General features: G+C 34.8%; 1 protein-coding gene across 3 annotated transcripts in view; it reads left to right on the plus strand.

Annotated features, from left to right (window-relative positions):
- Nucleotides 1–27,161, plus strand: part of CNTN1 (contactin 1) — a 366,494-nt gene that overhangs the window by 234,016 nt on the left and 105,317 nt on the right. For all 3 annotated transcript variants that reach the window (XM_047868302.1, XM_047868304.1, XM_047868303.1), the window contains 2 exons: nucleotides 229–404; nucleotides 18,591–18,711. In XM_047868302.1, the coding sequence (XP_047724258.1) occupies nucleotides 229–404; nucleotides 18,591–18,711 (297 nt within the window). The remainder of the gene's footprint in view (nucleotides 1–228; nucleotides 405–18,590; nucleotides 18,712–27,161) is intronic.

Genomic DNA, 27,161 nt, shown 5'->3' on the forward strand with positions numbered 1-27,161 from the left:
GACATGATTCACAAAGACAGTCCATGTATTGATAAGTTTCCATTTCAAAAGCCTATTGGGCAAATCTCTTGCTTAATGAAATTGTTCCTAGAATTTGAATCTGAAAACATCTTTCTCCCTTTGTTCAGAGAAATAAAAATGTAGTACCTTTTATTCTTTGAAACTGCCAGATAATATGATATCTAATGTTTTCTTGAATTGTGCTTTATTTTTTTTTCCAATGTGTAGATCCCACGAGAATTATATTGGCCCCAATTAATGCTGATATTACTGTTGGAGAAAATGCTACCATGCAGTGTGCTGCGTCCTTTGATCCCGCCCTGGATCTCACATTTATTTGGTCCTTCAATGGCTATGTGATCGATTTTAACAAAGAGAACATTCATTACCAGCGGAATTTTATGGTATGTGTTTTAAGTTTCATCTTATTAACATTTCATTGACCCCTATGTGTCTGCACTGCAATTCCTTTTACTCTAATCATTCATACGAGACTGAAAAACAAGCAAAAGAAAGAAAGAAAGAAAGAAAGAAAGAAAGAAAGAAAGAAAGAAAGAAAGAGAAAAAAAAAGCTTTTCATGGTTTACTTATATTACCTGTAGCACTCTTGAACCTTTTCAAAAATGGCTTGCTGTAAGTATTCTGGTAGAGATATTAATCAATACATATTCATTGGGCTTTAGGTTCATTTTTCCTTTCATTACAATATCATTTTGATATTTCTGTGTACTATACCTCATTGTATCTGTACTCTTGGTTGTAGTGCCTTCATAATAATTTTAAATAAGGTAAGAGCATAGAGCTTATCCTTTGTTATAATGATGACTTTAAGGCATTTCTCTTATTCTTTGAGGGTGAGAAATAGGCAAAATATGTATATGGGAGGGTTTGAGGAAATAGTCACGTGATTTTTAGAAGGGTTAAATGGCTGTATTTTAAGAATAGGAAATCATACATGACACTAGTCCTATAAGTACAAATAGTGGTGTCCCTGTGTAGAAATAAAGAAAATAAAGGGAAAGGACTGGTAAGTAATGCAGGAATACTGACTTGCATAGGAACATCGCTGGTGCAAGATAGGACTATCTATGTTACAGCGAACAGTTGACCCTTGAACCACATGGGGTCTGAACTGCTAGGTCCAATTACACGTGGACGTTTTCAAGAAGTACAGTACATAAATGTATTTTCTCTTCCTTATGATTTTCTTCATAACATTTTCTTTTCTCTAGCTTGCTTTATAATAGGAATACAGTATATGATACATACAACATACAAAATATGTGTTAATTGACCGTTTAACAATTACTAAAGTTTCTGGTCAATGGATGGCTCTTACTGGTTAAGTTTTTGGGGAGTCAAAGCTATAATGGATTTTTAACTGTGCAGGGGTATAGTGCCCCATCCCCCGTATTGTTCAAGGATCAGTTATATATAAAAGATAAATTGGCCACTGTTCCTGTCTGTTCCTAGAAATGCTATTGTTCAGGAACCTAAAAACCTCTTTAGAACATATGCTTAGTGAAGAAAACTAATTTTAATTTTAGAAGTTAATTATCAATATATAAATAAAAGTTTGAATTAACTCCATGGAATATGTGGGATTTTTAAAGTCCTATGAAATCTTAAGATTGATATGTACATACAATAGCATGCTTTCAAATTGTCTAGCTTTTAAAAAAATTCTAGAACTTTACACTTTAAAAAGCCAAACAAGCATTCAACCAGGTTGAGTGAGACTGATTTTAACTAGATAAAAACATTTCTTCTTAAATTCTTATTAGATTCATAAAACTACTATCAATGCAATAATCAGTACGTATGCTTTCTACATATTAACTGCAAATCTAACAGCTCTAGCTATGAGTAGAAATTTACTGTAAACCTGCTGATTGTCTTTCATTTTCAGAACAAAACTTACACTTTAGAAAATAACAACAGGGGACTATTTTAACATTATACTCCTTATATGATATCTCTCCTTATGTTTCTGAAAAATATTTTGGTATGCTTACTCATACCTGTTCCCAACATGAGTAAAATTAGCACTGATATCTTTAGTAATTTCCTCAAATTGTGTTTAATTTTGCAAGTAAGGTGAATGCTACTCAGTTTTCACTCATTTTAAGGGGAAAAAATGAGCTAAACAAATATCTTACTTAAAAGAAAAAGACTTTTGAATTTGCTGGAACTTCATACATGGAATTTCTTTATGTACTTTAAAATGATAGTTACATTATGTTTGTTGATGTAAATAAATATTTCAAAAAAAAAGAGAAAGGAATAAAGGAGAAAAGGAAGGTAAAGAGACAGGGATAAGAAGGAAAGGAGAAAGGAAAAAAGGAAAAAGAGCCTGGTAGCTTAAAAAGAGAGGAAAATAAAGAAATAACTGGAATAATAGTTAAGAAATAAATAATAAAATGGATCATAAAAACATAAACGACTTTGGTCATTACTTACTGGACTCCTTTTGCAGATGACAGCCACAGAAGTTCATGGGCTTGCCCCTCAGCTACTCCAGAGCACAACTCACTGCAGGCCACGCTTTGCCTCACCAACTCCGCTTCAGCTTTATTCCACCAAGTCATAACCACTGGTAGAACACATATTCACTAGCTAAATATGTAACTTCATTGAGTAAAAATATCAAATACACATTTGGAGCACATTAGATGGACAGGCTGATTCAGTTCTCTAAATAATTAAAAAAAAACCTAGATAAGAAATTTATTTTAAAATAAATTATTAAATTTAATTCTGTCTTTTGAACCTAAGACCTAAGGAAGTTGCATCTTCCTTCTCTTTTAAAGCCAACTTCAAAGTCAGACTTCACTGCTAAATGTACAACACGAAGTTTGAGTAAAAACACCATATGTGTTTGATCCACCTCTTGGTAGATCATGCTAATGACTGGTAATTGCTGCTGTATGCATTGACAGACCACGTCAGAAGGAGTGGCCCTTCCTACCTCAAGCGTAGTGAGGGAATACAAAGGAAGGGACATTGCTGACTGCGTCTGTTGATTATTCAAATTGCATGGGCAAATATGTCAGTACATCATTTTGGGGGGGGTCTTAAATAATGTGTTGATATTTTATTTGATTCTGGCAGCATTTTAATCAGTGAATATCATTTTTGTTCATTTAAAATATTGTACTGGGCACATACCAAAAGCAGGAACAGGGATAGACACTAGGGTGAATAAAACACTGAATAAGATAAACACAGGCACTGATCCAAAATAAATTAGAGGCACCCTGTGAGTTTAAAATTCAAATGTAAATGTTTCCATAGCTATCAAAACCGATGTCATCATCATCCGTTTTAATAAATTTAATTGCTAAAAATTAATCTCAGAAGTCCTAATTAATGAAGAATGAATATGTAAACCAAAATTTAAGGTTTTCATTTCCAGAAACTAAGTTTGTATTTTCCAATTTAGTTTCAATGAGAAATTTTATTCAATGTCAAATCAATGACGATGCTTTGATTTTAGCTTGCTATTCTCAACTTTGACCACAATGTGGCAACCTTGCATAAGTTTTCAAATTTCACAGCCTGGAATAATTGGGACTTGAAGGTTTATGAAATTAAATACATTTTCCCATACTTAGGTCTAATATATGCGATTATAGGTAATTAAAAAATTTCTACTTTATATTTTTTCAATTATATTCATATAGTTATCAGGAAAAAAGTATATTTTCAAGAGTTGCATTTCTTTTTTTAAGTTTATTTATTTTTATTTTGAGACAGGGAGGGGGAGGTGCAGAGAGAGAGAGGGAGAGAATCCCAAACATGCTTCGTGCTGTCAGTGCAGAGCCCCATGCAGGGCTGCATCTCAGGGACCATAAGATCATGACCTGAGTGGAAATCAAGAGTAGGTCACTTAACAGACTGACCACCCAGGCTCCCCAAGGTGCATTTCTTTTAAGAATTTATAGTGAACTCACAAAAAAAGTAAAAATTACATCGCCATTACATTTAATGATCCTACTTCATGCAAACTCTTTTGAATTGATTATTAAAAATATGTATATATATATAGATACTAATTTTAAAGCTGTGTGGAAACACTTCATACTGATTATAGAAAAAAATAACTTAAATATCTAATTTACCTGCTATGTCATTTATTCTTTCATTCATTCCATAAAGAGTCACTCAGCGTTATATTATTATATAATCAGGTTCAGTAAATGTTTCATTTGAACTTATGCATAGAAGGATATTAAGAATTATATATATGAATCATAAATTTTAAAAATTGAAGCTTGGATGCAATAAGCTTATAAGCAATTTATCTGGCATTCTTTTATTCTATCAAAGTTATGTGACAAATAAATAAATTTTTCAAGCCCAACTATAAAATGGCTTTTATTTTTATTTTCCAGTAAAATAGCTGCTTACTGCCTTAGAGTAAGTATAAAGGTCAGAGTCATTTCACTTATCAATTTAATTTATATTCCCTTTTGTTCCTGAAAGGACTTAAAACTATCCACCAAAAAAATTAAAAAAAACTATTTAACATACCATTTTATGCCTCTCCCATGGTGGTGTCTGATCTGCGGAAGTTACTTTTTTTCAATAACCATCTAAGTTTTGACATCTACTTTGAGTCATTTTCTTTCAAATATTTGACAACGCCTTCCTGTCCGAGCCATTATCTTAGTTAACCACATGAGTTGGAACTTTCCAATTCTAGGTATTGCCACTCTAATATCTTCTTCCCGTTTCTCTTAATACAAATAAATGTTAAAATTGAAATTTGGCAATAAGTTATTATGTGTATGTTTTGAATTCATTAATAGCATCTGAATTGTTCAGAGGCTCTGCCACAACCAGTCCTGGGGTCTAGGCTTCATTTTGTCACTTCTTATTGTGTGACCCTGAGCCAGTGATTAAACCTCTCTAAACTTTCAGATTTCCATCTCTGTAAAATTTTTTTAATAATTCACTTACTTGATTCAGGTTGTTTCACTGGGTTTGCGAAACTGGTGCTTCCTAGTATTTTGTGACGATTTCGTGAAAGAATGCCTACAAAGCACTTGACACAAGTTCTGGCAGATTGTAAGCAGTTATTAATACTCTGCATAGAGGGCAATCATTCCGCACTGAAATTTCCAGAGGGTTTTGCTGCATAGTTTTTTTCAGCTTACAGTTCTCAATTTTTCATACTTTAATTCTTGCACTCCTGCTGCACTGGATACCTAATCTGAAACAAAAAGTTCTAGCTATTTCCTTGCTGAGGGAATGGTTAACATTCATTGAGTGCTTCCTGTTCGGCCAGCATTGGGTTAAATGTTTTTCATGTGTTTCTCCATTGATCTTCATAGCAATCCTCTAGGAAACATATATTATTGTGATTTTTCTTAACTTTCAACATGAAGAAACCGAGGATCAGAAAGATTGAGTAACTTGTCCAAAGTCCTCATACCACTTGTTGGTGACAGGGAGGATTTGAAACCAAGGTGCTCTGACCGCAGACCCCGTGGCCTTCACCACTTTGGATTCTCATCCACTGGTTAATACCCACCTCCCATTGTTCAAAGCACTATAAGGCAGTGCTGTTCAACTCCCAATTTATTCTATCGTGTTAAATGAACCTTTTTACATTCACTCAGGTTTATCCAAATTACCTCACTTTCCCTATACTATTAGCAAACTTTGCAATACACTTTAAATCAAGTCTACATGGTTTCTGGTGGTCTTTAATAGTTGTAGGCAATTCTTTCTGATCTCCTTTAGGTAGATAGGTGTAGTGCGTGTTTGCAGGTGTGTGGGTGTGCATTTGTTCTGCTTGTATATACAACACCATTCAAAACACAGGAGGACAGACTTCTTACCCTCAGGTTTTCCTTTTAAAAGAAAATATTAATTATACTGAACATGTAACATCATGGTGCTTAAATTTAAGACCTATGTGTTCCATACTAGAATATGTTAGGAATTTGAACAGAAATTTTGCTTCTGCATATCCAAAGGTAGAGGGGCGGAGGAGGAGAGGGAGAGAGAGGAGGAAGGAATGACAATAAAAATGTTATTGGTTCTCTGTTACTGCTCAGAAAGAAGGTAACGATTGTCCAGAATTGGGGGGTAAAGGTTGGAGGAGAAAAGGAAGGTTGGGCCATCATCCAGGCAAGGATTGCATTAGACCAGAAGACCAGCAGGCTCCGCAAGATGATGCAAGCCCTGAAGTGGTGGTTCTAAACTGGGAGCGATTTTCCTCCCCAGGGGACTTTGGCCGTTTGTGGAGACAATTTGGGTTGTCACCACTATGGGGAGGAGGGAGAAGGGCTATGTATTATGGGCATCTGTTTAGCACAGGTGTTGCTAAACATCCTATAATGCTGAGGACATTCCCTCACAACAGAGAATTATCTGGTCCACATTGTCAATAGTGCCAAGATTGAGAAACTACTGTCAAGGGAGATGAAAAGGGAGATGTCTATACATGTTCTGGCTTCTTTTAGAACATTATACTTCCTGTGTAGAGACCATGTCAGCTAAGGTTATTCTGTAGCATAACACCCCATAGTCTGGTCGTTAGTGAGCATTTGTTGATGGCAATGCTAAGTAAGTGGAAATAAGAACATAGAGCAACAAGTCTTTGTTCTTCAGAAATGTCTTGGCTTGGAAAATGTCCAGAAATACATTCAAAGTTAAAGTCCCTTGTTTTACATAGAACTCCTTGCATACTTAAGCATCACGGCAGTTATTATTCTGGCACAATATGATAAGTATTTAGATAAAAGGAAGAAATAAACATGTAGCCCTTCGGTGTCTTAAGAATTTTATAATTTTTACATTGTGGACTTTGATGTTTTATTTATATCACACCAGCAGTACACTATTTTGTCATTAGCTGGCATATTCCTAAAATTCTATCTAATTTTTTTCATTTTGTTTTTAAGAACATAATAGTATCTAAAGATCTGGAGTGTTTTTTCTGGTTTTGCCTTTGACAGAGTTCTATGTCCTTGGTCAAAACAGTCACTCTGAGCCTCAGGCTTTTCATCTATTATATAAGGAGATTAGTCCACATCAGAAGTTTTAAAATAACAACAACAGGGGCGCCTGGATGGCTCAGTCGGTTGAGCGACCGACTTCGGCTCAGGTCATGATCTCGCGGTCCGTGAGTTCAAGCCCCGCGTTGGGCTCTGTGCTGACAGCTCAGAGCCTGGAGCCTGTTTCAGATTCTGTGTCTCCCTCTCTCTGACCCTCCCCCGTTCATGCTCTGTCTCTCTCTGCCTCAAAAATAAATGTAAAAAAAAATTAAAATAAAAATAAAATAAAAATAAATAAATAAAATAACAACAACAACAACAACAACAAGTTTTTAGCAGCAGAATCCTTTTTGCAAAGAGAATTTAAATCAGAAGCCCAATAAATAAAAGACAAGAAGATGAGGTTGTTGTCCCACAAAACTTCCCACATGATTCCTTTCTTCTACCAAGTGATCCTTGAAGATCTTAAGAACCCTAAGGCTAATGGGAACTGATGTGAAACCACACAAATTAATATCCATGCTACTTTCAACTGTAGGGGCACTTGGATGGCTTAGCCAGTTGAGCTCTGATTCTTGATTTAGGCTCAGGTCATGATCCCAGGGTCATGGGATCGAGTCCCACATCGGCCTCTGCGCTAAGCATGGGGCCTGCTTAAGATTCTCTCTCTTCCCCACTGCCCTTCTCCCTCGTTCACCTGCTCTCTCTTAAAAAAAAAAGTGAAAATATTAAGTGTTTAAAAAAAGAAACAAAACAAAAAAGTAAATAAAATTGTCCAAATGATCAAAATTGGACACTTCAGCCATCAAAATAACCAAATTTAAAGATATACAATATTTACATTGACTCTGTAAATACTTGGTTACCTTAGTAATAATCCTAGACCACTTCCCTAATTTAAGTCTTTATGATAATATTATTTCATTTTCATAATATTTTTAAGTTATATCTTTAAAAAAATTTCCACATTAAAACTTAATGCTGAAGCATTGCATACAATAACACTTGAATATTAGGTAGTAATATTAGGTAGTAACACTTGAATATTAGGTAGATAATATTACACCAGGTAATATTAGGAAATTGGTGTTAATTATGTTACATGTGAAAATGGTTTGGCAATTATGTAAGATAATAACCATTTTTGTAGATCCAATCTAATATTTGAGGAGTGAAAGTGTGATAATATCAGTTATTTATTTTTCAAATACTCAAAAAGATGGACACGTGGTATATATAGAGACAAGGAAAGACAGAGCTAGCTAGCTACTAATTAGGTAAAGCAAGTATGGTAAATTTACAATTATTGAATCAAATGGTTGGTATACAGGTGACCATGGTAGTATTCTTTCTATTTTCTCATGTTTGGACCTTTAAATAAGTTAAGAACTTAATAAAAAATTATGTAAAATAATAGCATTGTATTCTTTCTGCTATGAGAAGATACCCATTTTTACCTGCAAAACTGTGAACTTAAATCCCATTGTCTGATTCATAAAGTAGAATTTTGGAAACAGTTTAACACCAGTAATGAGTGTTAACTGTGGAGCCTTCCACAAGCCCCTCAACTTAAAATCTCAAATTCCTTGTCCTTAAAATGGAAATATAAATAGTTATCTCCCTGAGTATAATAAAAGCTACATAAGAAAGGTATGTAAATGTATATACGTAAAACATATTGCCAGACATCTAAACGTCACTTAATAAATTAGATCAGATATTCCAAGGAGTTCAGGAATAGTGGCCACAGTGGCAGCAGCAATAATGCAATTAACAGGTGCGGTTTTAATAGTAGGATTAGTAGCAGCAGAAGTGTTCTATCAGCAGCAATTCTATTCCATCACTACTGGCAATAGTAGTGGCTTTAGTTATAGTAGTATTGTGTCCTCTTCCCTGAAATGTGACTAAGAATAGTATCTGTCTCACAGAGTTGCTGTTAAGAGCAAGTGAGTCTGCACACATAGAATATTTATTTATAATAGTGTCTGACACCTATGGAACCCTAACTAAGGCTGTAAATTGTGTTGGTGATTATGATATTGAGGTTTATAGTTGCAGTGATACATCTGCTATAGTTATGCCTTTTTTAATCTAACAAGCCAAAACTAAAAAGAGAATTTCTTTAATCTCTCATAGATATAGCATGTATCAAACATGTTTAATAGCTTTTGCTTCTAAGTTTCTGAACATTCTCTTTAAGGGATATTCTTTCCTTCAACCTTCTGTATCTGCCCCTTCCTTCTGCATTTCAATGGAACAAAATAGATGTTTTCATTGATATTTAGCCATTTTCATTGATATATATATATATATATATATATATATATATATATATAGCCTTTATCTAGACCTTGTATGCACCATACAACCTATTTCTTTGTTCATGATGATTAATTCAATTTACATCTTAGTAATTCAGATTCATTTATACTGCAGAGATGAATTTGTAGATTTAGCTCACGGGGGAGGGGGAAGGGGGGAAGGGGGGAAGGGGCATTTATATTTTGGAAGTCTTTTGATTTAAATTTGGGAAATTTCTAAGTGGTAAACCACATATACACTTTGGAACATCCCTGAGCTGTGCTATCACAATTTCCAGTATGTGATTCAACTCTCCTCACATGAAGGGAAGGATTTTGTAATTCAGCCAAGCTGTGGTTTTTTTAGTGAAAATATAGAGAGCATTCGTATCTAATTTGTGGCTAGAATGTGCTGAGGTCCATGATCTTTACTTGCTTTGTAAGCGTTCTGCTGACCAGAGAACCTCAGCTTCTCTTGAGGTATGGAAAGAGCTATTACCATTTATAAAACTTCAGGAAAGCTCTTATACATACACAACTATATTGGAAATGATATAGTATATTTTCCCTTGCTTTCCTTCTTGAGACATTCCAGTGCCACACCTTTACCAAATATAGAGCAAATGAAAACAAATGTTAAAATCCCTTATTATTGTAAGCATAAGGTAATGATATACAAGAAGTCTGTCATTACCTACCTAAGTCCTAATGTTTAAAACTTGCTGACATTTAAGTTACTTTAGCGTTAAACTTTTATAATAGTTTTAATTAAAACTTTTAAAGAGTTTATTCTAAAATAGTATATATTTAATATAATGTTAAGACATAAAGTAGTTTGCGGTTTTCATTACACGTGAAAAGTATAAAAATCATGCCACATTATTTCTCTGAGAATAAAATAACTGAATATGTAAACAGCAATATGTTTCAAACTGAGAGTCTGGAGGAAAAAGCCATTTTATTAAGAAAAAAAGAATTTAGGTATACAGAATACAAATTTTTTACTAAAGGCAATTATGGTGTCACAACTTGTTTATTTTTATATTATTTTTCTGCCCTCAATTTTTTATTGTGAGGTTGAATGAAAACATTTAATATTTCTGAAGTGTTGTTTTTTTTTAATTCCAATCTAATCACATGACTCATTGAAATAGTGTGAGTTTAGCAACAGGATTAGCTTTCGTTTAAATATAGGAATCAAACAGGGTAGTGAGTTCACATAATGAAAGCATATAATAGAACTGCTTTTTATTTTTTATGCAAACATTAGTTTTCTCAAATATACCTTATTATCTTATGTCATAGTAGCTTAAAAAGATTTTACTTAATATCCTTCCATTACTGAATATTTAGTATTACAGTACAGTGCTGTTAAGAATGTGAAAGCACATTGAAGCCGTATGCTTTACAAATATATAGTGTTTAAATTATATTATTTTACTATAATTTTATTTTTTCTCACTAGAAAATTACTCATGGGGAAGGGGAAGGAAGGAATGGGCATTTATATTTTGCAGGTCTTTTGATTTAGGTTTGGGAAATTTCTAAGTGGTAAACCACATATACACTTTGGCTAATGTGCCATAATGGCCCGTATGATAGCTCAAGAAAAATTTATTACTACCTTCACTATACACACACATTTATTCTCTCCTTACTTCAAATATTTTTAAAAAGTATTTATAAATAATACCATAGTATTTCTTTATCTCCTTTCTCAGAAGAATTCTATTTAGTAAGACACAATGAGGAACTAGGCCAACTACAAAGGGTACAGTTTCCAAGACCATCTTCACTTCTTAAATGAACTACAAGTTCCAGGGGTTGCCAAAACCACCCTCAGTTTTGATTTGCTGGAAGGGACTCACAGAACTTCCTGAATGCTATTATACTTATGGTCAGTTTGTTATAGGAATACAAATTAAAATCAGCCAATGGAAGAAGTGCATAGGGCAGAGTCCAGGAAAAATACAAAATACAAAACTTCCATTGTTCTCTCTCTGTAGAGTCAAGATGCTTTACTTTATCAGTCTACGTGTGTGGCGGTGTGCACAGAGTATTGCCAACCAGGGTAGCTCACCTGAGCTTTCGTATCCAGAGATTTTACTGGGGCTTAACCATGTAGGCATGTTTGATTGACCATATGGTTAATGTCAGTCTTAAGATTGGACTGATACCACATGACCAAAGCCACTACCTAAGTCACTAGATAGTGTTAGACCCTAAGTCTAAAAGTATACAGGTGTCTCTAACACCCACTCTAAATCATGTTGTTAGTCTATCCAGTATCATCCAAGATACCCAAACAGAAAAAGATGATATAGATTACCTTCCAGAGGCTGAGAAAATAACAGACCTCTCTTCCGACAAGGCCAGATTCTTTATAACACATATAAGTGGTTGGAAAACTCAGAGGTTTCCATTCTTATATGTTAACTGCATTTTTTTCTATAAATTTGTATGTTAGTGCTAAAACTTTATTTCCTCATAAAATTAGTTTGAAATATATTATTATATATATTTGCTCTCATGTATGTGGATAGCAATTGTTGTTCTTAATTTGGTTATTTTATCTTATTATTATCTTACCTGAAGAAGTCATACAAAATTACTAAAAGAATTTAATAAAAACATTTTACATAATATTTATTAATTCATTTGTGTAATATTTGTTGAATTTCCCCTGTACGTCAGATATAATTAATTTGTATATAATAATAAATACGATCTAGTCCCTCCCTCAAAAAATTATCATGTCTCAGTAGAAGACAGCTTTGTACATATATAACATAAGGATGCAATGATGAACAAAACAGGCATGTTTCCTCCTCACATAAAACCTATAGTCCTCCAGGAGAACCAACTTTAATCATACAGTTGTACAAATATTTTATTACAGTTGAGATGTATTATATGACATAAGGTAAAAGATGCTGTGACAAAATATAACAAGAGAAAATGGAAAGTCTTGCTTGAGGAAATGAAGTGGTATTGGTGAGTGGAGAGTGTTACTTAGGTGAATGAGGGGGATCACATTCCAGGAGAGGAAACACTATGAAGAACCAGAGATGGGAGAGAACATGATGTGTTTAAGGGCCTAAAAAGGGAATGTTCTCCTGGAGAGCAGAGTAAGTGAAATGGGGGCACTAGGTAAGCTGCAGTATTGGACAGACTCTAGAAAATGGCACCAGATTGGTCATTATAACACATATAGGTTTTATTCCAGGAAGAGGAACATTTTTAAAGCTTTCAATAAGTTGTATTATTACAAAGAGGGTGATTTGATCACACTTGCATTTTAAAAAGGTCACTCTGGGTACCAAGTAGAGAAGAGAATAGAGTAGAATAAGGGTGGAGGTTGTGATCTAATAGGTCATAGTAGTTCAGTGAGAGATGTGGGTAGCTTAGAAAAAGAAAGAGATAGTGGTAATGGGAGGAATGGATAAATTCAAGAATTTATGATTGAATTATAAGGAAGTTGAAGAAGAGGATTGAAAATGCCCTCAAAGTTTCCGAAAAGTGTGTTGTCCTAGATGATTGGAAATTGAGTGTGTAGGAAAGCTCAAATGCTATTAGAAATCAAGTAAAATAAGTTGAAGAGGTGGGAACCAGATTAAAATGAATTGAGGATTAAGAGACTTTTAAAAAATGGGGAAAAAAACCTAAGAACAGAAATTCAGGTTTTAAAGAATAGATATTATTCAATCCAAGCAGCCGTCGTAGAATTAAGCAGATTAACATGAAGAAAGAAGAATAATTCTCTGTTTCCAGGGGAAAACAGAGAGAAGTAAGAGACGGGAGCAGGAGTGCATGCCAGCAAGATGGCAGGGCACTGGGAAAAGTAAAATCACTGTGAAATCCCCGGTAAAAATATGGCCTCAGGACTTTTAAGAATAGAAATATGTAGTGAATGATCATTTTTAATGTTGATATGCCCCACCCTGTGGGATACAACCAATTCCATCATCTTCAATTCAGTAAACCCACCTTACTAGAGAGTACCTTGTGTTACTAGGTTGCATGACAAAATAGAGAAAGAGCTAAATTTCTTGTATGGTGTTCCTTGGTGGCACCAAAATAACTAAAAAGTATAGCAGGAAGAAAATACTCTCCTACCCTAAGAATTTTCAGAAATCTTGGAAGCTGGATTTTTAGTCAATCTAGACCTCAGGGCACAAGAAGACCCCCAACTGGCATTAAATTGTGTAAACTTTATCTTCATTTTTACTAAGACTGGTTACTGTCAAGAAACAATGTGTGTGGCCACTGACAAGTTCTTTATATGGAGATAGTAGTGATCCCATTATAACCAACTGAACCAATGTGCTCAGATTATAACTAGTGATTACAAGCATACCTTGTTTTATTGCACTTCATGGCTATTTGTAGATAATGTGTTTTTAAAGATTGAAAGTTTGTGGCAACCCTATGTTGAACAAGTCTGTCAGCACTGTTTTTCCAATAGCATTTCCTTCCTTTGTGTCCCTGTGTCATATTTTGATAATTCTCACAATATTTCAAACTTTCATTATTATTATATTTGTTATGGTCATCTGTGATCAGTGATCTTTGATGTTACTCTTGTCATTGTTTTTGCATGCCATGAATTGTACCTATATGAAACAGTGAACTTAGTAAATGTTGTGTGTGTTCTGACTGTGGTTGGCCTACCCTATTACCTGACATACAACAATATTGAAATCAGGCCAATAACCCTACAATGTCCACTAAGTATTTGAGTAAAAGAAAGAGTTTCATATCTCTCACTTTATATATATATGCATACACACACACACACACACACACACACACATACATATATGACAGGGCACAAGTGAATGAAGGGCAGAGAGAGAGAGGGAGAGAGAATCTCACAAAGGGAAGAGAGAGAGAGAGAAAGAGAGGGAAGGAGAGACAGAGAAGCAGGGCCCACCCAGAGCGAGGCTCGTGCACACCTGATGCCGGGCTTGAATTCACAGATCGTGAGATCCTAACCCGAGCCGAGGTCAACATCTCTCTTTCAATCAAATGCTAGAAATCATTAAGCTTAGAGAGGAAGGCATGTCGAAAGCTACGATAGGCCTAAATCTAGGACTCTTGTGTCAAACAATTAACCAAGTTGTGAATACAAAGGAAAAGTTTTTGAAGGACATTAAAAGTGCTACTCCAGTGAACACATGAAGGATAAGAAAGCAGAACAGCCTTACTGCTGGTAAGGAGAAAGGTTTAGTGGTCTGGATAGAAGATCAAACCAGCCAAAACATTCCCTTAAACCAGAGCCTAATTCAGAGCAAGATCCAGACTCTATTCAATTCTGTGAGGGCTGAGAGAGATGAGGAAGCTGCAGAGGAAAATTTGACTCTAGCACACATTGTGTCGTGAGGCGGGAAGGAAGAAGCCGTCTCCACAACATAACAATGCAAGGTGAAGCAGCAGGTGCTGGTGGAGAAGCAGCAACAAGATGCTCTAGCTAAGACCATTAATGAAGGTGGCTACACTAAACAATACATTTTCAAATCTAGCCTTATACTAGAAGATACCATCTAGGACTTTCATAGCTAGAGAAAAGTCAATGCCTGCCTTCACAAATTCAAAGGACTGGATGACTTTCTTGTGGAGGATTAACGCAACTGGTGACTGTAAGTTGAAGCCAATTCTCATTTACCATTCTGAGAATCCTAGGGATGGTAAGAGTTATGCAAAATCTACTCTGCCTTTGCTTTATAAATGTAACAGCAAAGCCTGGGTGACAACACATCTGTTGACAATATGATTTACTGAATATTTTAAGCCCACTGTTGAAACCTATTGATCATAAAAAAGTTACTTCTTTCAAAATAATAGTGCCCATTGACGGTGCACCTCGTCACCAAAGAGACTTGATAGAGATGTACAGCAAGGTTAATGTTGTGTTCATGCCTGCTAACACAACATGTATTCTGCATCCCATGGATCAAGATGCAATTTCAACTTTCAAGTCTATTATTCCTTTCAAGTTATAATTAAAGTGTAACTGACATACAATGTTTTATTAGTTTCAGACATATAACACAGTAATTCAACACATTCTGTACATTACTCAATGCTCACCCCAATAAGCATAGTCACTGTACATCATTACAAATTATTGTCTATATTCTCCACACTGTACTTTACATCTCCATGACTTGTGATTTTAAAACTGGAAGTTTGTACCTCTTAATTCCCTTCACCTATTTTGCCCATCCCCCCACCAGCCTCCCTTCTGGCAACCACCATATTGTTCTCTGTATTTGAGTTTGGTTGGTTTGTTCATTTATTTTGGGTTTTCTTGTTAGATTTCATATGTAGTAAATACTCTGGTATTTGTCTTTCTCTGACTTATTTCACTTTGAATAATATGTCCAAGTTGTAGTAAATTACAAGATTTCCTTCATTTTTGTGACTCATATTCCAGTGTGTGTGTGGTGTGTGTGTGTGTGTGTGTGTGTGTGTGTGTGTGTGTGTGTACCACATCTTCTTTATCCACTCATCTATCAGCGGACACTTGGGCTGGTTCCATATCATGGCTATTGTAAATAATGCTGCAGTAAACATATGGGTACATATATCTTTTAAAATTAGTGTTTTCATTTCAAGTCTTATTACTTAAGAACTACATTTTATAAAGCTATAGCTGCCATAGATAGTGATTCCTCTGATGGATCTGGACAAAGAAAACTGAAAAACTTCTGAAAAGGATTCACAGTTTTACATGCCAGTAAGAACATTTGAAATTCATGGAAAGGTGCCAAAGTATCAACACGAACAGGGTTTTGAAAGAATTTGTTTCTAACCCTCATGGATGACTTTGAGGGGTTCAAGACTTCAGTGGAGGAAGTAACTGTAGATATTGTGGAAAGAGCAAGAGAACTAGAATTAGAAGTGAAGCTTAAGGATTTGACTGAATTGCTGCAATCTTATAATGAAACTTGAGCAGATGAGGAGTTTCTTCTTATGGATGGGCAAAGAACATGTTTTCTTGAGATGGAATCTATTCCTGGTGAAGATGCTGTGAAAATTGTTGAAACGACAACAAAAGGATTTAGAATATTAAATCAACTTAGTTGATAAAGCATGGGCAGGGACTGGATGAACTCCCATTTTGAAAGAAGTTGAGTTGTGGGTAAATGCTATCAAACAACATCATATGCTACAGAGAAATCTTTAATGAAAGGAAGAGTCAATCTATGGGGCAAGCTTCACTGTTGTCTTATTTTAAGAAATTGTGGGTACCTGAGTGGCTTAGTCAGTTAAGCATCCAACTTCAGCTCAGGTCATGATTTCATTGTTCATAGGTTTGAGCCACATATCGGACTTTGTGCTGACAGTAAGGAGCCTGCTTGGGAATCTTTCTCTGTCTCTCTCTCTCTCTCTCTCTGCCCCTCCCCTGCTCTCTATCTCTCCCTCTCAGAATAAATATTTTAAAAAATAAAAAAAAAAAAGAAATTGCCACAGCCACCCCAAACTTCAACAACCACCATCCTGATCAGTCAGTAAGCATCAGTAAGGGAACTCCCTCCCCCAGCAAAAGATTATGATTTGCTGACAGCTCATATGATGGTTAGCATTTTTTTGCAATAATGTATTTTTAAATTAAGGTATGTATATTGCTTTTTTAGACATAATGTCATCACACACTGAATAGACTATATAGTATAAACATAACTTTTATATGCACTGGGAAGTAAAAAAAAATCATTTGACTTTCTCTATGGTGGTGGTCTGGAACTAAACCTGCAATATCTTCAAGGTATGCCTGCATTCCTAATCTCATTAACTAAACAAGTATAGCAAACCAGAATACTTTCCAAAACCAGAAGGAAATTAACATATGAAAGGGGCACTTGCAAAACCCATGGTGAAGTAGAACCTTCATTCCACAGTCATTAAAAAACCAAAATTTAAAAATGTGTAGGTCTATCATATCATATAAAAATTATCCTCATTTATTTTCTCAGACATTAACCTAATCACCAATTTTTCATATTTTAAGATAGCTGGATATTTGTGATTAGAATAGTAAATCACTATATTTAGTTCTTGAGAAAATGAAATATCTACTTAACAATTGAGTTTTCCAAATTTTTCTCTAAATGAATAGTTTGGAGATAATGAGCATGCTCCCACTATGCAACAAGCTCAGTGACCTTGGTTAAATTACTTAGCTACTCTGTCTCACTTGTATATTCAATAAAATGGACAGAATAGGACCTATCTCATAGGACTGTTGTCAGAAGAGAATTGAATGAGATTTTATACACTCACTCGTGCACATGCGCGTGCGCACACACACACACACACACACACACACACACACACTTCCATACTTGCGTAGCCCAGCACCTCGTACAGAGTGGGCATTCAATAAATATTAACTATTTTTAGAAATTGCATTGAGATGGTGCCTTGTCTCTCACAAGCAAGACTCCCTCAGCCTTCTTCAAAACATATATATTGCTCAGTCAAATGCTAAGAATAGAGCAGTGACAAAACAAAATTCTTTGCCTACATGGAGCTTATGTTTTGACCTAAATGGAAAATATTAGTCCATTTTGACAGTTTCTACACACTTTTAGTATCTTTGTGTAATTAACCTTAGTACATCTTGAAATTAATCAATTAGATTGGCTTTGCAAAACCAAATTAATAATTCTTCTTAGCCTTCTACCATTTAGTTATCCTCATTGACACTTACAATGAAGAGGTTTAGACTTTATCATTTATCTTTTAAAGATATCAATGAAATATTTTATCTCTGTATGGCCTTCTGATAATACAAATAATAGAATGTTAAAGATATTAGGACCAAAAGGATCTCACAGGGGCACCTGGGTAGCTCAGTCAGTGAAGCGTCCGACTTCAGCTCAGGTCATGATCTCTCGGTTTCTGAGTTTGAGCCCCGCATCCGGCTCTGACAGCTCAAAGCCTGGAGCCTGATTCATATTCTGTGTCTCCTCCTCTCCCTGTCCCTCCCATGCTCATGCTTTGTCTCTCTGTCTCTCAATAATAAATAAGTGTTAAAAAAAGGGATCTTATACAATTCACTCACTTTATTTATCTCTTGAGATACCAAAGTCTAGACTTTAAGTAACCTAAGTAAAGACAGAATTGTCATTAAAAGACATAGGACAGAGTTAGCATATCTAAAAGATATACCTTTTCATGGCACTCATTTTGTTAAGGAGAAAATGTACCTCTTGAATCCTAAATGCCATAAAATTGGTGAAGATTATACTGACGTGAATGCTGTCTTTGCTAACAGCTGGATTCCAATGGAGAACTGCTCATCCGAAATGCCCAGCTGAAGCATGCTGGGAGATACACGTGCACTGCTCAGACAATCGTGGACAATTCTTCAGCTTCAGCTGATCTTGTTGTGCGAGGTAAGAGTTTCAACATTTTAAAATTATGAAACCAAAGGTATTTGACTTGCATAACTATGTATAATCTTCTGGTCACTCTGGTATGAATTCTTATATATTTAGAGTCTTGGTCCTTGAGAACAGCTCCTCATCCATGCTTAAGAATGATTTTTGGTAGACAAGTAGTAAACAACACTGATTTTGTTTGTTTTACTAACTACATGTCTTCTAGAAACTTACACCACATACCTCCTACTAAATGTTTGTGCTTTTAAACTCAGTATTTACCAGAAGTTCTCAGTTTCTGCTAATATTTTTCGTGTGTTGAGAATAGTGTTTCCATTTTTATTTTTTATGGAAAAAGCATACTGATACTGTTTACTATAACTTCAAGTGTTACGTATTTATTACTGTAATCTTAGAATAAGAAGTTAATTTATACATGCATCATGTTTCTATTTGTTGCTAGCTTTCAGAGCAGTGTTTTTGTTCTTATATATAATTGAGAATGTGCTAGAATATGCCCTTTTTGAAAATACAGCTCCTTTGATACTGGTCTTTGCTGTATAGCTATAAGGCCATCTCAAAACATCATTCATTGGCTCTTCCCTCACCGCCTACAGAATAAAGACCACTCCTTTTAACTAAGCACCAAGAAGGTCCATGTATTGACCTCAGCCTGTTTAGCTTTAATTACTTACCATTCTACATAACCAACTCCAGTGTCCCACCAGTCTACAAAAATATCCTAGTATTTCCAGCTGTGTTCCTTGGTTCACAACATTGCTTCCATTTCCTGTAGTCATTATTTGTTGCCCAAGTCTTAAGCCATTCTTCAAGGCTAGGCTCAAGTATTACCAAATTAATGAGTCCTTTCCTGATGTCACCAACATAAGCCCTTCTCTTCTAAACTTTCATAACATTTACTACTTTCTATAATGCATTTTATAGCAATCTGTGCATATGAGTTATCTTCTCTACTGGATTGTGAAATTCACATATGTATTTTTTATTAATCCTTAGGTGAGTTGCAGAATTCCATTTCATATTTTCATAGCTCTCTTTTTCTCTCTCAGTGTCATGTTAACATTTTAATTTTATTCTTTTTTATGTTAAAGTTTTTATGTTTTCATATTTCATATACTAGAAATACTTATTGACTAATATTTATTGCACACTTGTTCAGACACTTTTTGTACAATCAAACAAATATTTAGTAAATGACATGAGATATGTGGTTTGTCTTCATACCATTTCTGGATCATTATAGTTTCATTCAACCTCATACATCTCCCGTATTTCCCTCTAGAGCAATGGTAATATGGAGTCCCCAAGTCATACTGGGGAAATGCTGAGAAGGCTTATAGTCCAGTTAACATATTCTCCAATGGAATAATAGAAGTCCAGCTGAAGTTCATATCCAAATGAACTTAGACATTCATTCCATACATCTCTTATGCTAACTTAAAGAAAGTGCATTTAAATTCTGTATTTCCATCAAAAGTATTTTATGATCTGGGACATCTAGCATTCAAGAGTTATCAGAGAGAGAGAGAGAGAGAGAGAGAGAGAGAGAGAGAGAGAGAGAGAGACTAGTTCCCTGTATTTTCCAGTCAGACTACTAGCTGTTAAGCCTTTTTTAGCAATAGCCTATGTATGTATTTAATGGAAATTGCTTGCATATTAACAGATTTAGCATTAATGTTACAAAAGGGGTTATGTTACAACGCTTGTACAGCAGTGTTTTTATATGATTAGAGTATGGTAAATTCCCAGTATTTAGAAGGAAGAAGAAGTTTGGCAAATGCAATCAGGGTATTAATGGTATTATCCACACATACTTAGGTAATTAATAATCATCATAATGTATGTTTTTATAGAGGTAAAACAAATAAAAGGAAGCTATTACAGGTATTGTTTGGAAATATAAAGGTTTTTCTGTAAGCTTTTTAGTTCCAGAGAAAATACTTTAAATCAATAGAACCTGGCAAGTGCACTCAGTAGAAACACAATAGAACATTTTAAGCCCCTAAACTACAGCAGGATATTAAAAAACAACCATATAGGCAGATAAAAAGTATTGCTTAGTACTGTTAAAAGTCTGCAAGTTATAATCATTCTCCAAACTTTATTTCTATTAATATAAAAGGTATTCAATTTATGTCAAGAGAAGTTTGCTATTAAAAAGCCAATATTTGCATAGCTTGTGCTACAAAATGTATATAAATTAAACCTTCAAATATGCTTTATATATTAAGTCATGGGATATAAAATTAAACAGTTCTTTTAAATTTATTATAGTAACGAGTAATATATAAGAAAATATAGCATGCCTCAAGTAATATTATTATTGGTCCATTTATCCATTTAATTTATTTTCTCATCTAGTCCAGGAAATCATAATCTGGAGTCCATAGACAGGATTCAAGGGGTCCCATGGACTTCTTGAAATTGTATGCAAAATTTCATGTGTGTGTATGGCATTTATAATTGTATATTGTGGATTTATAATTTTATAAGATTTCCAATGCTGGCAGTGGCCCAAAAGACCATTTTTGGCCCAAAGGCCAAGAAGCTTAATCTGTTTTTCTTTCTTTGCCTTTTGTAGATCAAGACTCTCTAAAAAGAGAAACTAAGGAATGATTATTCACTTCATGCCAATAAAAAAAATACTAACAAGTTCCACATAGTGAGATCTAGTAGCACATTTAGATTATGAATTGCTTTTGAAAAACTCAATTTTCACTCAACCTTCCAAGAATATATCTGTCTCAAAACATATTGAATATGTTATATATTAGACATTATATATATATGTCTATATATATGTCTATATATATATGTATATATATATATGTATATGTATATATATGTATATATATGTGTGTGTATATATATATATATATATATATATATATATATATGTGTGTGTGTGTGTGTGTATAAAAGATTTTGCCAGATTCGAGATGAACTAATTCTAATTCATTTTCAGATGTCAGTGATCTAAACTGCTGATTCTGAAATTAGTGTTAGGAGTGGGGCAGTGAGCAGGTTAGAGAGGAAAGTAATTTCCTCTGATGATCCCTGATAAATTTTTTGGACAATAAAACTAGTTTAGTGCGTAAACTGTTATGCCTTATCAGAAGGCTGAAATGAAAGTAGAAATATTCAGATGTAACTTAGACATTGTGGTTTCTTTTAGCCTATGTTACCTTGAAGGGAACGAATACAAATGAAAATTATTGTTATCACACCGTGTGTGTGTGTGTGTGTGTGTGTGTGTGTGTGTGTAACCATGGATGGGTGAATGTGGGTATGTTCATAAAGTTTGATGAAAGGAATTTCTATGAGAGAGAAAAATGTTTTCGGTTTATATTTTTCATCATTATTTTAAACTGAGTTTAGAATAGAGGCAATGCATTAGTTAAATCTGAGTGCTTCTACATATAAAATGAAATTAAATATAGGAAAAACACAGTCCAAGGAAAATGTAACATTGGATCTGATTTCATGGAGCATTTTGCCCAGAGAAAACTCATCTTCCACCTTTATCTGTTTAATGTATGATGGGATTGAGAAATAAGGAAAACAATAGCTAATGTGGTCAACCAAAACCAATTTATAGAAAATGGTCTAATAAGCAGCTACAAGTCATTGTAACAGTCCTAAATGTTTATGTTTAAAAATGAATAGGACTTCAGGGGTACCTGGGTGGCTCAGTTGGTTAGGCATTCGACTTCGGCTCAGGTCATGATCTCACGGCTCGGCTCATGGATTCGAGCCCACGTCAGGCTCTGTGCTGACAGCTCAGAGCCTAGAGCCTACTTCAGATTCTGTGTCTCTCCCCCTCTCTGCCCCTCCCCTGCTCACGCTCTGTCTCTCTCTCTTTCTGTCTCTGTCTCAAAAAATAAACATTAAGAAAATTAAAAATCTATAGGACTTCAACTTATTTACCCACTAAATGAGCCAATGATTGCTCAAGGATTAGACCATAAAAGTGGTGCACATTGTCCATTCCTCCAGTTATGCAAACAATTTCAAATCATGGGGTCATACTTACTGTGTGATTTTCACTTTTGATTTCCAAAGTTGCCTTTTATACTACTTCTGTCCTTTCACTATGGATATGTTTCTGCTAGTCTTTGTACAGAATAGAGCTTATTTTTGCACAAGTAACCTTTATTCAAGCAGTATGGTTTTGGAAGCCCTATATATAGAATTCAAGTTGCACTGATTGAAAAAAATCAAAACTATTTACTTTACTGGCAATATGCTCATTCAGTGTTCTAAAAATTCTTTCATTAAAAGCACCCAAAGTTTTGGATAAATCAGTATACGTTCTTCCTCACAGCCTTGGCAAAGGCAGAAGAATACCCTCTCTAAATAGTGAGCCTTCAAATATGAAATTATGCAAAGAATGACAAACAAGCCATAATGAGAGAGAACCAGGAGTTAGATTGATGGACAACAATAGTGTTTAAGTTCAAGGTACTTCGCATATTCTAATCATTGGAATAGGAATGAGAATAATCCTGCCCACATCTTTAAATAAATAAAAGAACTGGCCAAAATGAGTTTGAAACAAGATACTATAAAAATTAGCAGTTTGGAGGGGAAAAACAAGGACAGTTTCTATAAATGAAAAATATAATCATTGAAAATAATAAAAACAATAGATTAATCAATAAGTTAAACAATAATTAGAGACAGATCAGGAAAGGATCAGGGAACCTAAGAGGTAGACGTAAGGAAATTAACACATTTCAGCACAGAGAAACAAAAACAAATTATGAAAATGAGATGATGATATTAAGGATCTAATGAGAAAACAGTATTTGTCAAATCAGATGATCAGAAGAACTAATAGATAAAGTAGGAGAGAAAAACCTTTCAAAAAGATAATGACTACAGATTTTTGGAAATTAGTGAGAAATATGGTTTCTTGTTTTTAAGAATCACAATGAAACACAAGAACAATCAATAAAAATAAATAATGAAAATAAAACCCAAGAACATTAAAAATAGATAGAAAATGGTAAGTACAGCAAAAGTGAAAAATACCTCTTTGCAAATGCATAGCAATACATCGACTGCAGACTAATCAGCATCAGCAATAAAAGTCACCAAGTAACTGGGGGGAGTCAGACTTCAAGATGGCCTCCACTCATTTTGCTTTCTGGTATACCAACCCTTGTGTAATCCCTTTCACACTAAGGGTTGCTCTATATGCCAACAGGAGTGACAGTGCTGAACACTGTCATAAATCACATCACTTCTTCTCCCTTGGTTCTTGGAACTCTTAATCTGGAGGAAGCCTTGTCATGAGGACATTTCAGCATCTTGTAGAGAAGCCTACATGAGGAGGGGATAAGACCTCCTACTGATAACCAGTATCAATTTCCCAGTCATCCCAGTAACCCATCTAGAAAGCAGATCCTCCAGGCAAGCTTTCAGATGACTGTAGCCTTGGTCAACATCTTGATCAAGAACTATCCAGCTATGCCACTAAAAAGTTCTTGGGCCACAGAAGATATGAGAGGCAATGTTTATTTTAAGCCACTGGGTTTCAGATAATTTGTTATGCAGCTGTAGATACAACAACAGCCATGGAGTTACGTCTTCAATGTGCTAAAGGAAAAGTAAATGTCCACCAAAAAGTGTATATCCAGACAAATTATCGTTGATAATGAGGAAAAATAAACTTATATTTAGACAAACAATAACAGAGTTTATCCTCCAAGAAAGTGTTATGTATAAAGGAATGTCTAATGGGTAGAATTCAGGAAGAACGAAAATAATCCCAGAATAAAGTTCTGAGATGTCAGAAAGCATGGTGAACAAAGAAGCCAGTAAGCATGTGGATAAATGTAAGCAAACTAAGCTAATAAGCCAGACTTCAGGATATGCTGCTGTTGTCTGGGTTTGAGGACTAATGAGAATGATAACTTGTCCTCTGATGAAGTTGGTAGTTGCTTTTACTTCAGATTTCTGTTAAAATAACAAATTAGACATATATGAGTATATATGCATATGTGTATATATGTAGATACATAGGTACATATCTGTATATATGTAGATACATGCCTATGTATGTGCATATTTTATATGCTCAAATATAGAGAATGCATGAAAATGATAATCATAAAATATAGGAGGGTGGTTACTTTTGAGGTTGGAGACAGAAGGGGAGGAGGATGTGACCAAAGAGGGAGGGGACCCACAGGAAGCTACATCTTTATAAGTAATGTTTCATTTCTTAAGCCAAGTAGCAAGAACATAAGTAGCCATTTCTTATTTTTTATGTTTCCCTAAATGTCAAATATTTGTTAATTAATTTAATAAAAGAGTGTCACAGAGTCACCTCATACCCTCCACTTCCTCACCACCAACCTCAGCAACGATTCATGAGAGATCTTTGTGTAACCTCTGGGTAGAGTCCCCAAACATGTTTGTACATTAGATTTACCACTATTATTAAAGACACACAATTCTAAGTCCTCTCTTACAGAAGTTTTTGAGTTAATAGTGCTGGGATGAGTCTAGCAAAGTTGGATTAAAGATTGGCCTGATGAACCATGGTGCATCATCACTGGGCACAAAAAATAACTCCTACAAATATGCCCAAATGATTTTTAACAAAGATGCTAAGGTTTTTCAGTGGAAGAAAGATAGTCTTTCCAATAAATGATGCTGGAACAATTGGGCATTCATAGACCAAAAAGAAAAAAAAAGAGCCTTGACCTAATCCTCAAACCTTATATAAAATTAACTCCAAGTAAATCATAGATTTAAATGTAAAATGTAAAACTATGGAACTTTCAGGAAAAATCATGAAGATGAAAATGTTCTGCAGTTAGGAGCAGGGTAAGAGTTCTTAGACTTGACACCAAAAGCATAATGTATAAGATGAAAAAGTGATAATGTGGACTTCTTCAAAATTAAAACCTTTTGCTTTGTGAAAGTGTGAAGATAACAAAGAGAAAGCTACTGACTGGGAGGAAATATTTGCAAACTACATGCCCAACAAAAGATTTGTGTACAGAATATGTGAAGAATTCTTAAGACCCTAAAACAACAGTGTGACAAATGACAAAAGACATTAGCAGACATTTCAATTAAGATGATATACAAATGGGAAATAAACACATAATTTTTTTTTAAGTTTATTTATTTTGAGAGAGAGAGGGAGCATGTGCGAGCAGGGGAGGGGCAGGAGAGGGGCCCAAGCAGGCTCTGAGCTGTCAGTGCAGAGCCTGATGCAGGGCTCAAAATCTCAAAATGTGAGATCCTGACCTGAGCTGAAACCAAGAGTCAGATGCTTAACCAACTGAGCCACCCAGACACCCCAGGAAATAAACATATAAAAGATGTTGAACATCATTAGCCACTGGGAGAAAGTACATTTAAAACCATAATGACATCACTATATACATATCAGAATGCCTAAAATAAAAAAAAATAGTGATGTAGAGACAGTGAGTTACTCACACATTGCTGATGAAAATGTGAAATGGGACAGCCACTCTGGACATGAGTATGGCAGTTGGTAGCCATGTGCTTACCATCCAACCCAGTACTCCTGGGCATTTATCTCAGAGACATAAGAACATATGTTCACATAAAAATATATACACAAATGTTCACAACAGCTTTATCCATACTAATCAAAAACTGGAAAAAAACACATCTCCTCCAATAGGGGAATGGTTCAACTGTGGTACATGAGTACCATGGAATAATGCTCAAAAATAAAAGGGAAATGATCTATTGATACACACAACTTGGATGTATCTCGGGAGATTTATGCTGAGTGAAGAAAAAGCCAATCTCAAAGGTTACATACTGTGTGATTCCCTTTACATAGCATTCTTGAAATGACAAAATTATAGAGATGGAGAATAGATTAATGATTGGCATGGGTTAGGGAGGGCCGAGAAAAGGAAATAGATGTAGCCAGGAAAGGGTGCCACAGAGGATTCTTTTGATGAAATTGTTCTGTAACTGTGATGGTCTATGCATTGGATAAAAAGAAAAGTTGCTTAGGACTACAGAAACATACAGGCACACAAATGAAAACACGTAAAACTAGTGAAATCTGAATAAGGATGATGGATTATAGCAAAGTAAATTTTCCCGTTGTGCTAGTATACTTTAGTGATATGGCGAGGGATGAGCAAAGGAGATACAGAATCTCCCGGCATTATTTTTCACAAATACATGTGAATCTACAATTATCTCAAAACAGGAAGTTTTAAAAATCACTGAACATATAATACACTGAAAGTATAAAGAAAATAAGTATTTATGGGCTCCTTTTTTCAAGGATAGTATAATTTTAGAAGAAGTGGAGTATGGTACACCCAGAGGTAATATTTAAACAAGTGATGGCCACAAACTACCTTCTAAGGAAGTGAGTCCAGTTAGCCTCCAGACCTAGAAAAAAATTAGTGGGCCTGCAGATTTGGGACCAG

This window comes from Prionailurus viverrinus, chromosome B4 (assembly GCF_022837055.1).
Source record: "Prionailurus viverrinus isolate Anna chromosome B4, UM_Priviv_1.0, whole genome shotgun sequence".
NCBI lineage: Eukaryota > Metazoa > Chordata > Mammalia > Carnivora > Felidae > Prionailurus > Prionailurus viverrinus.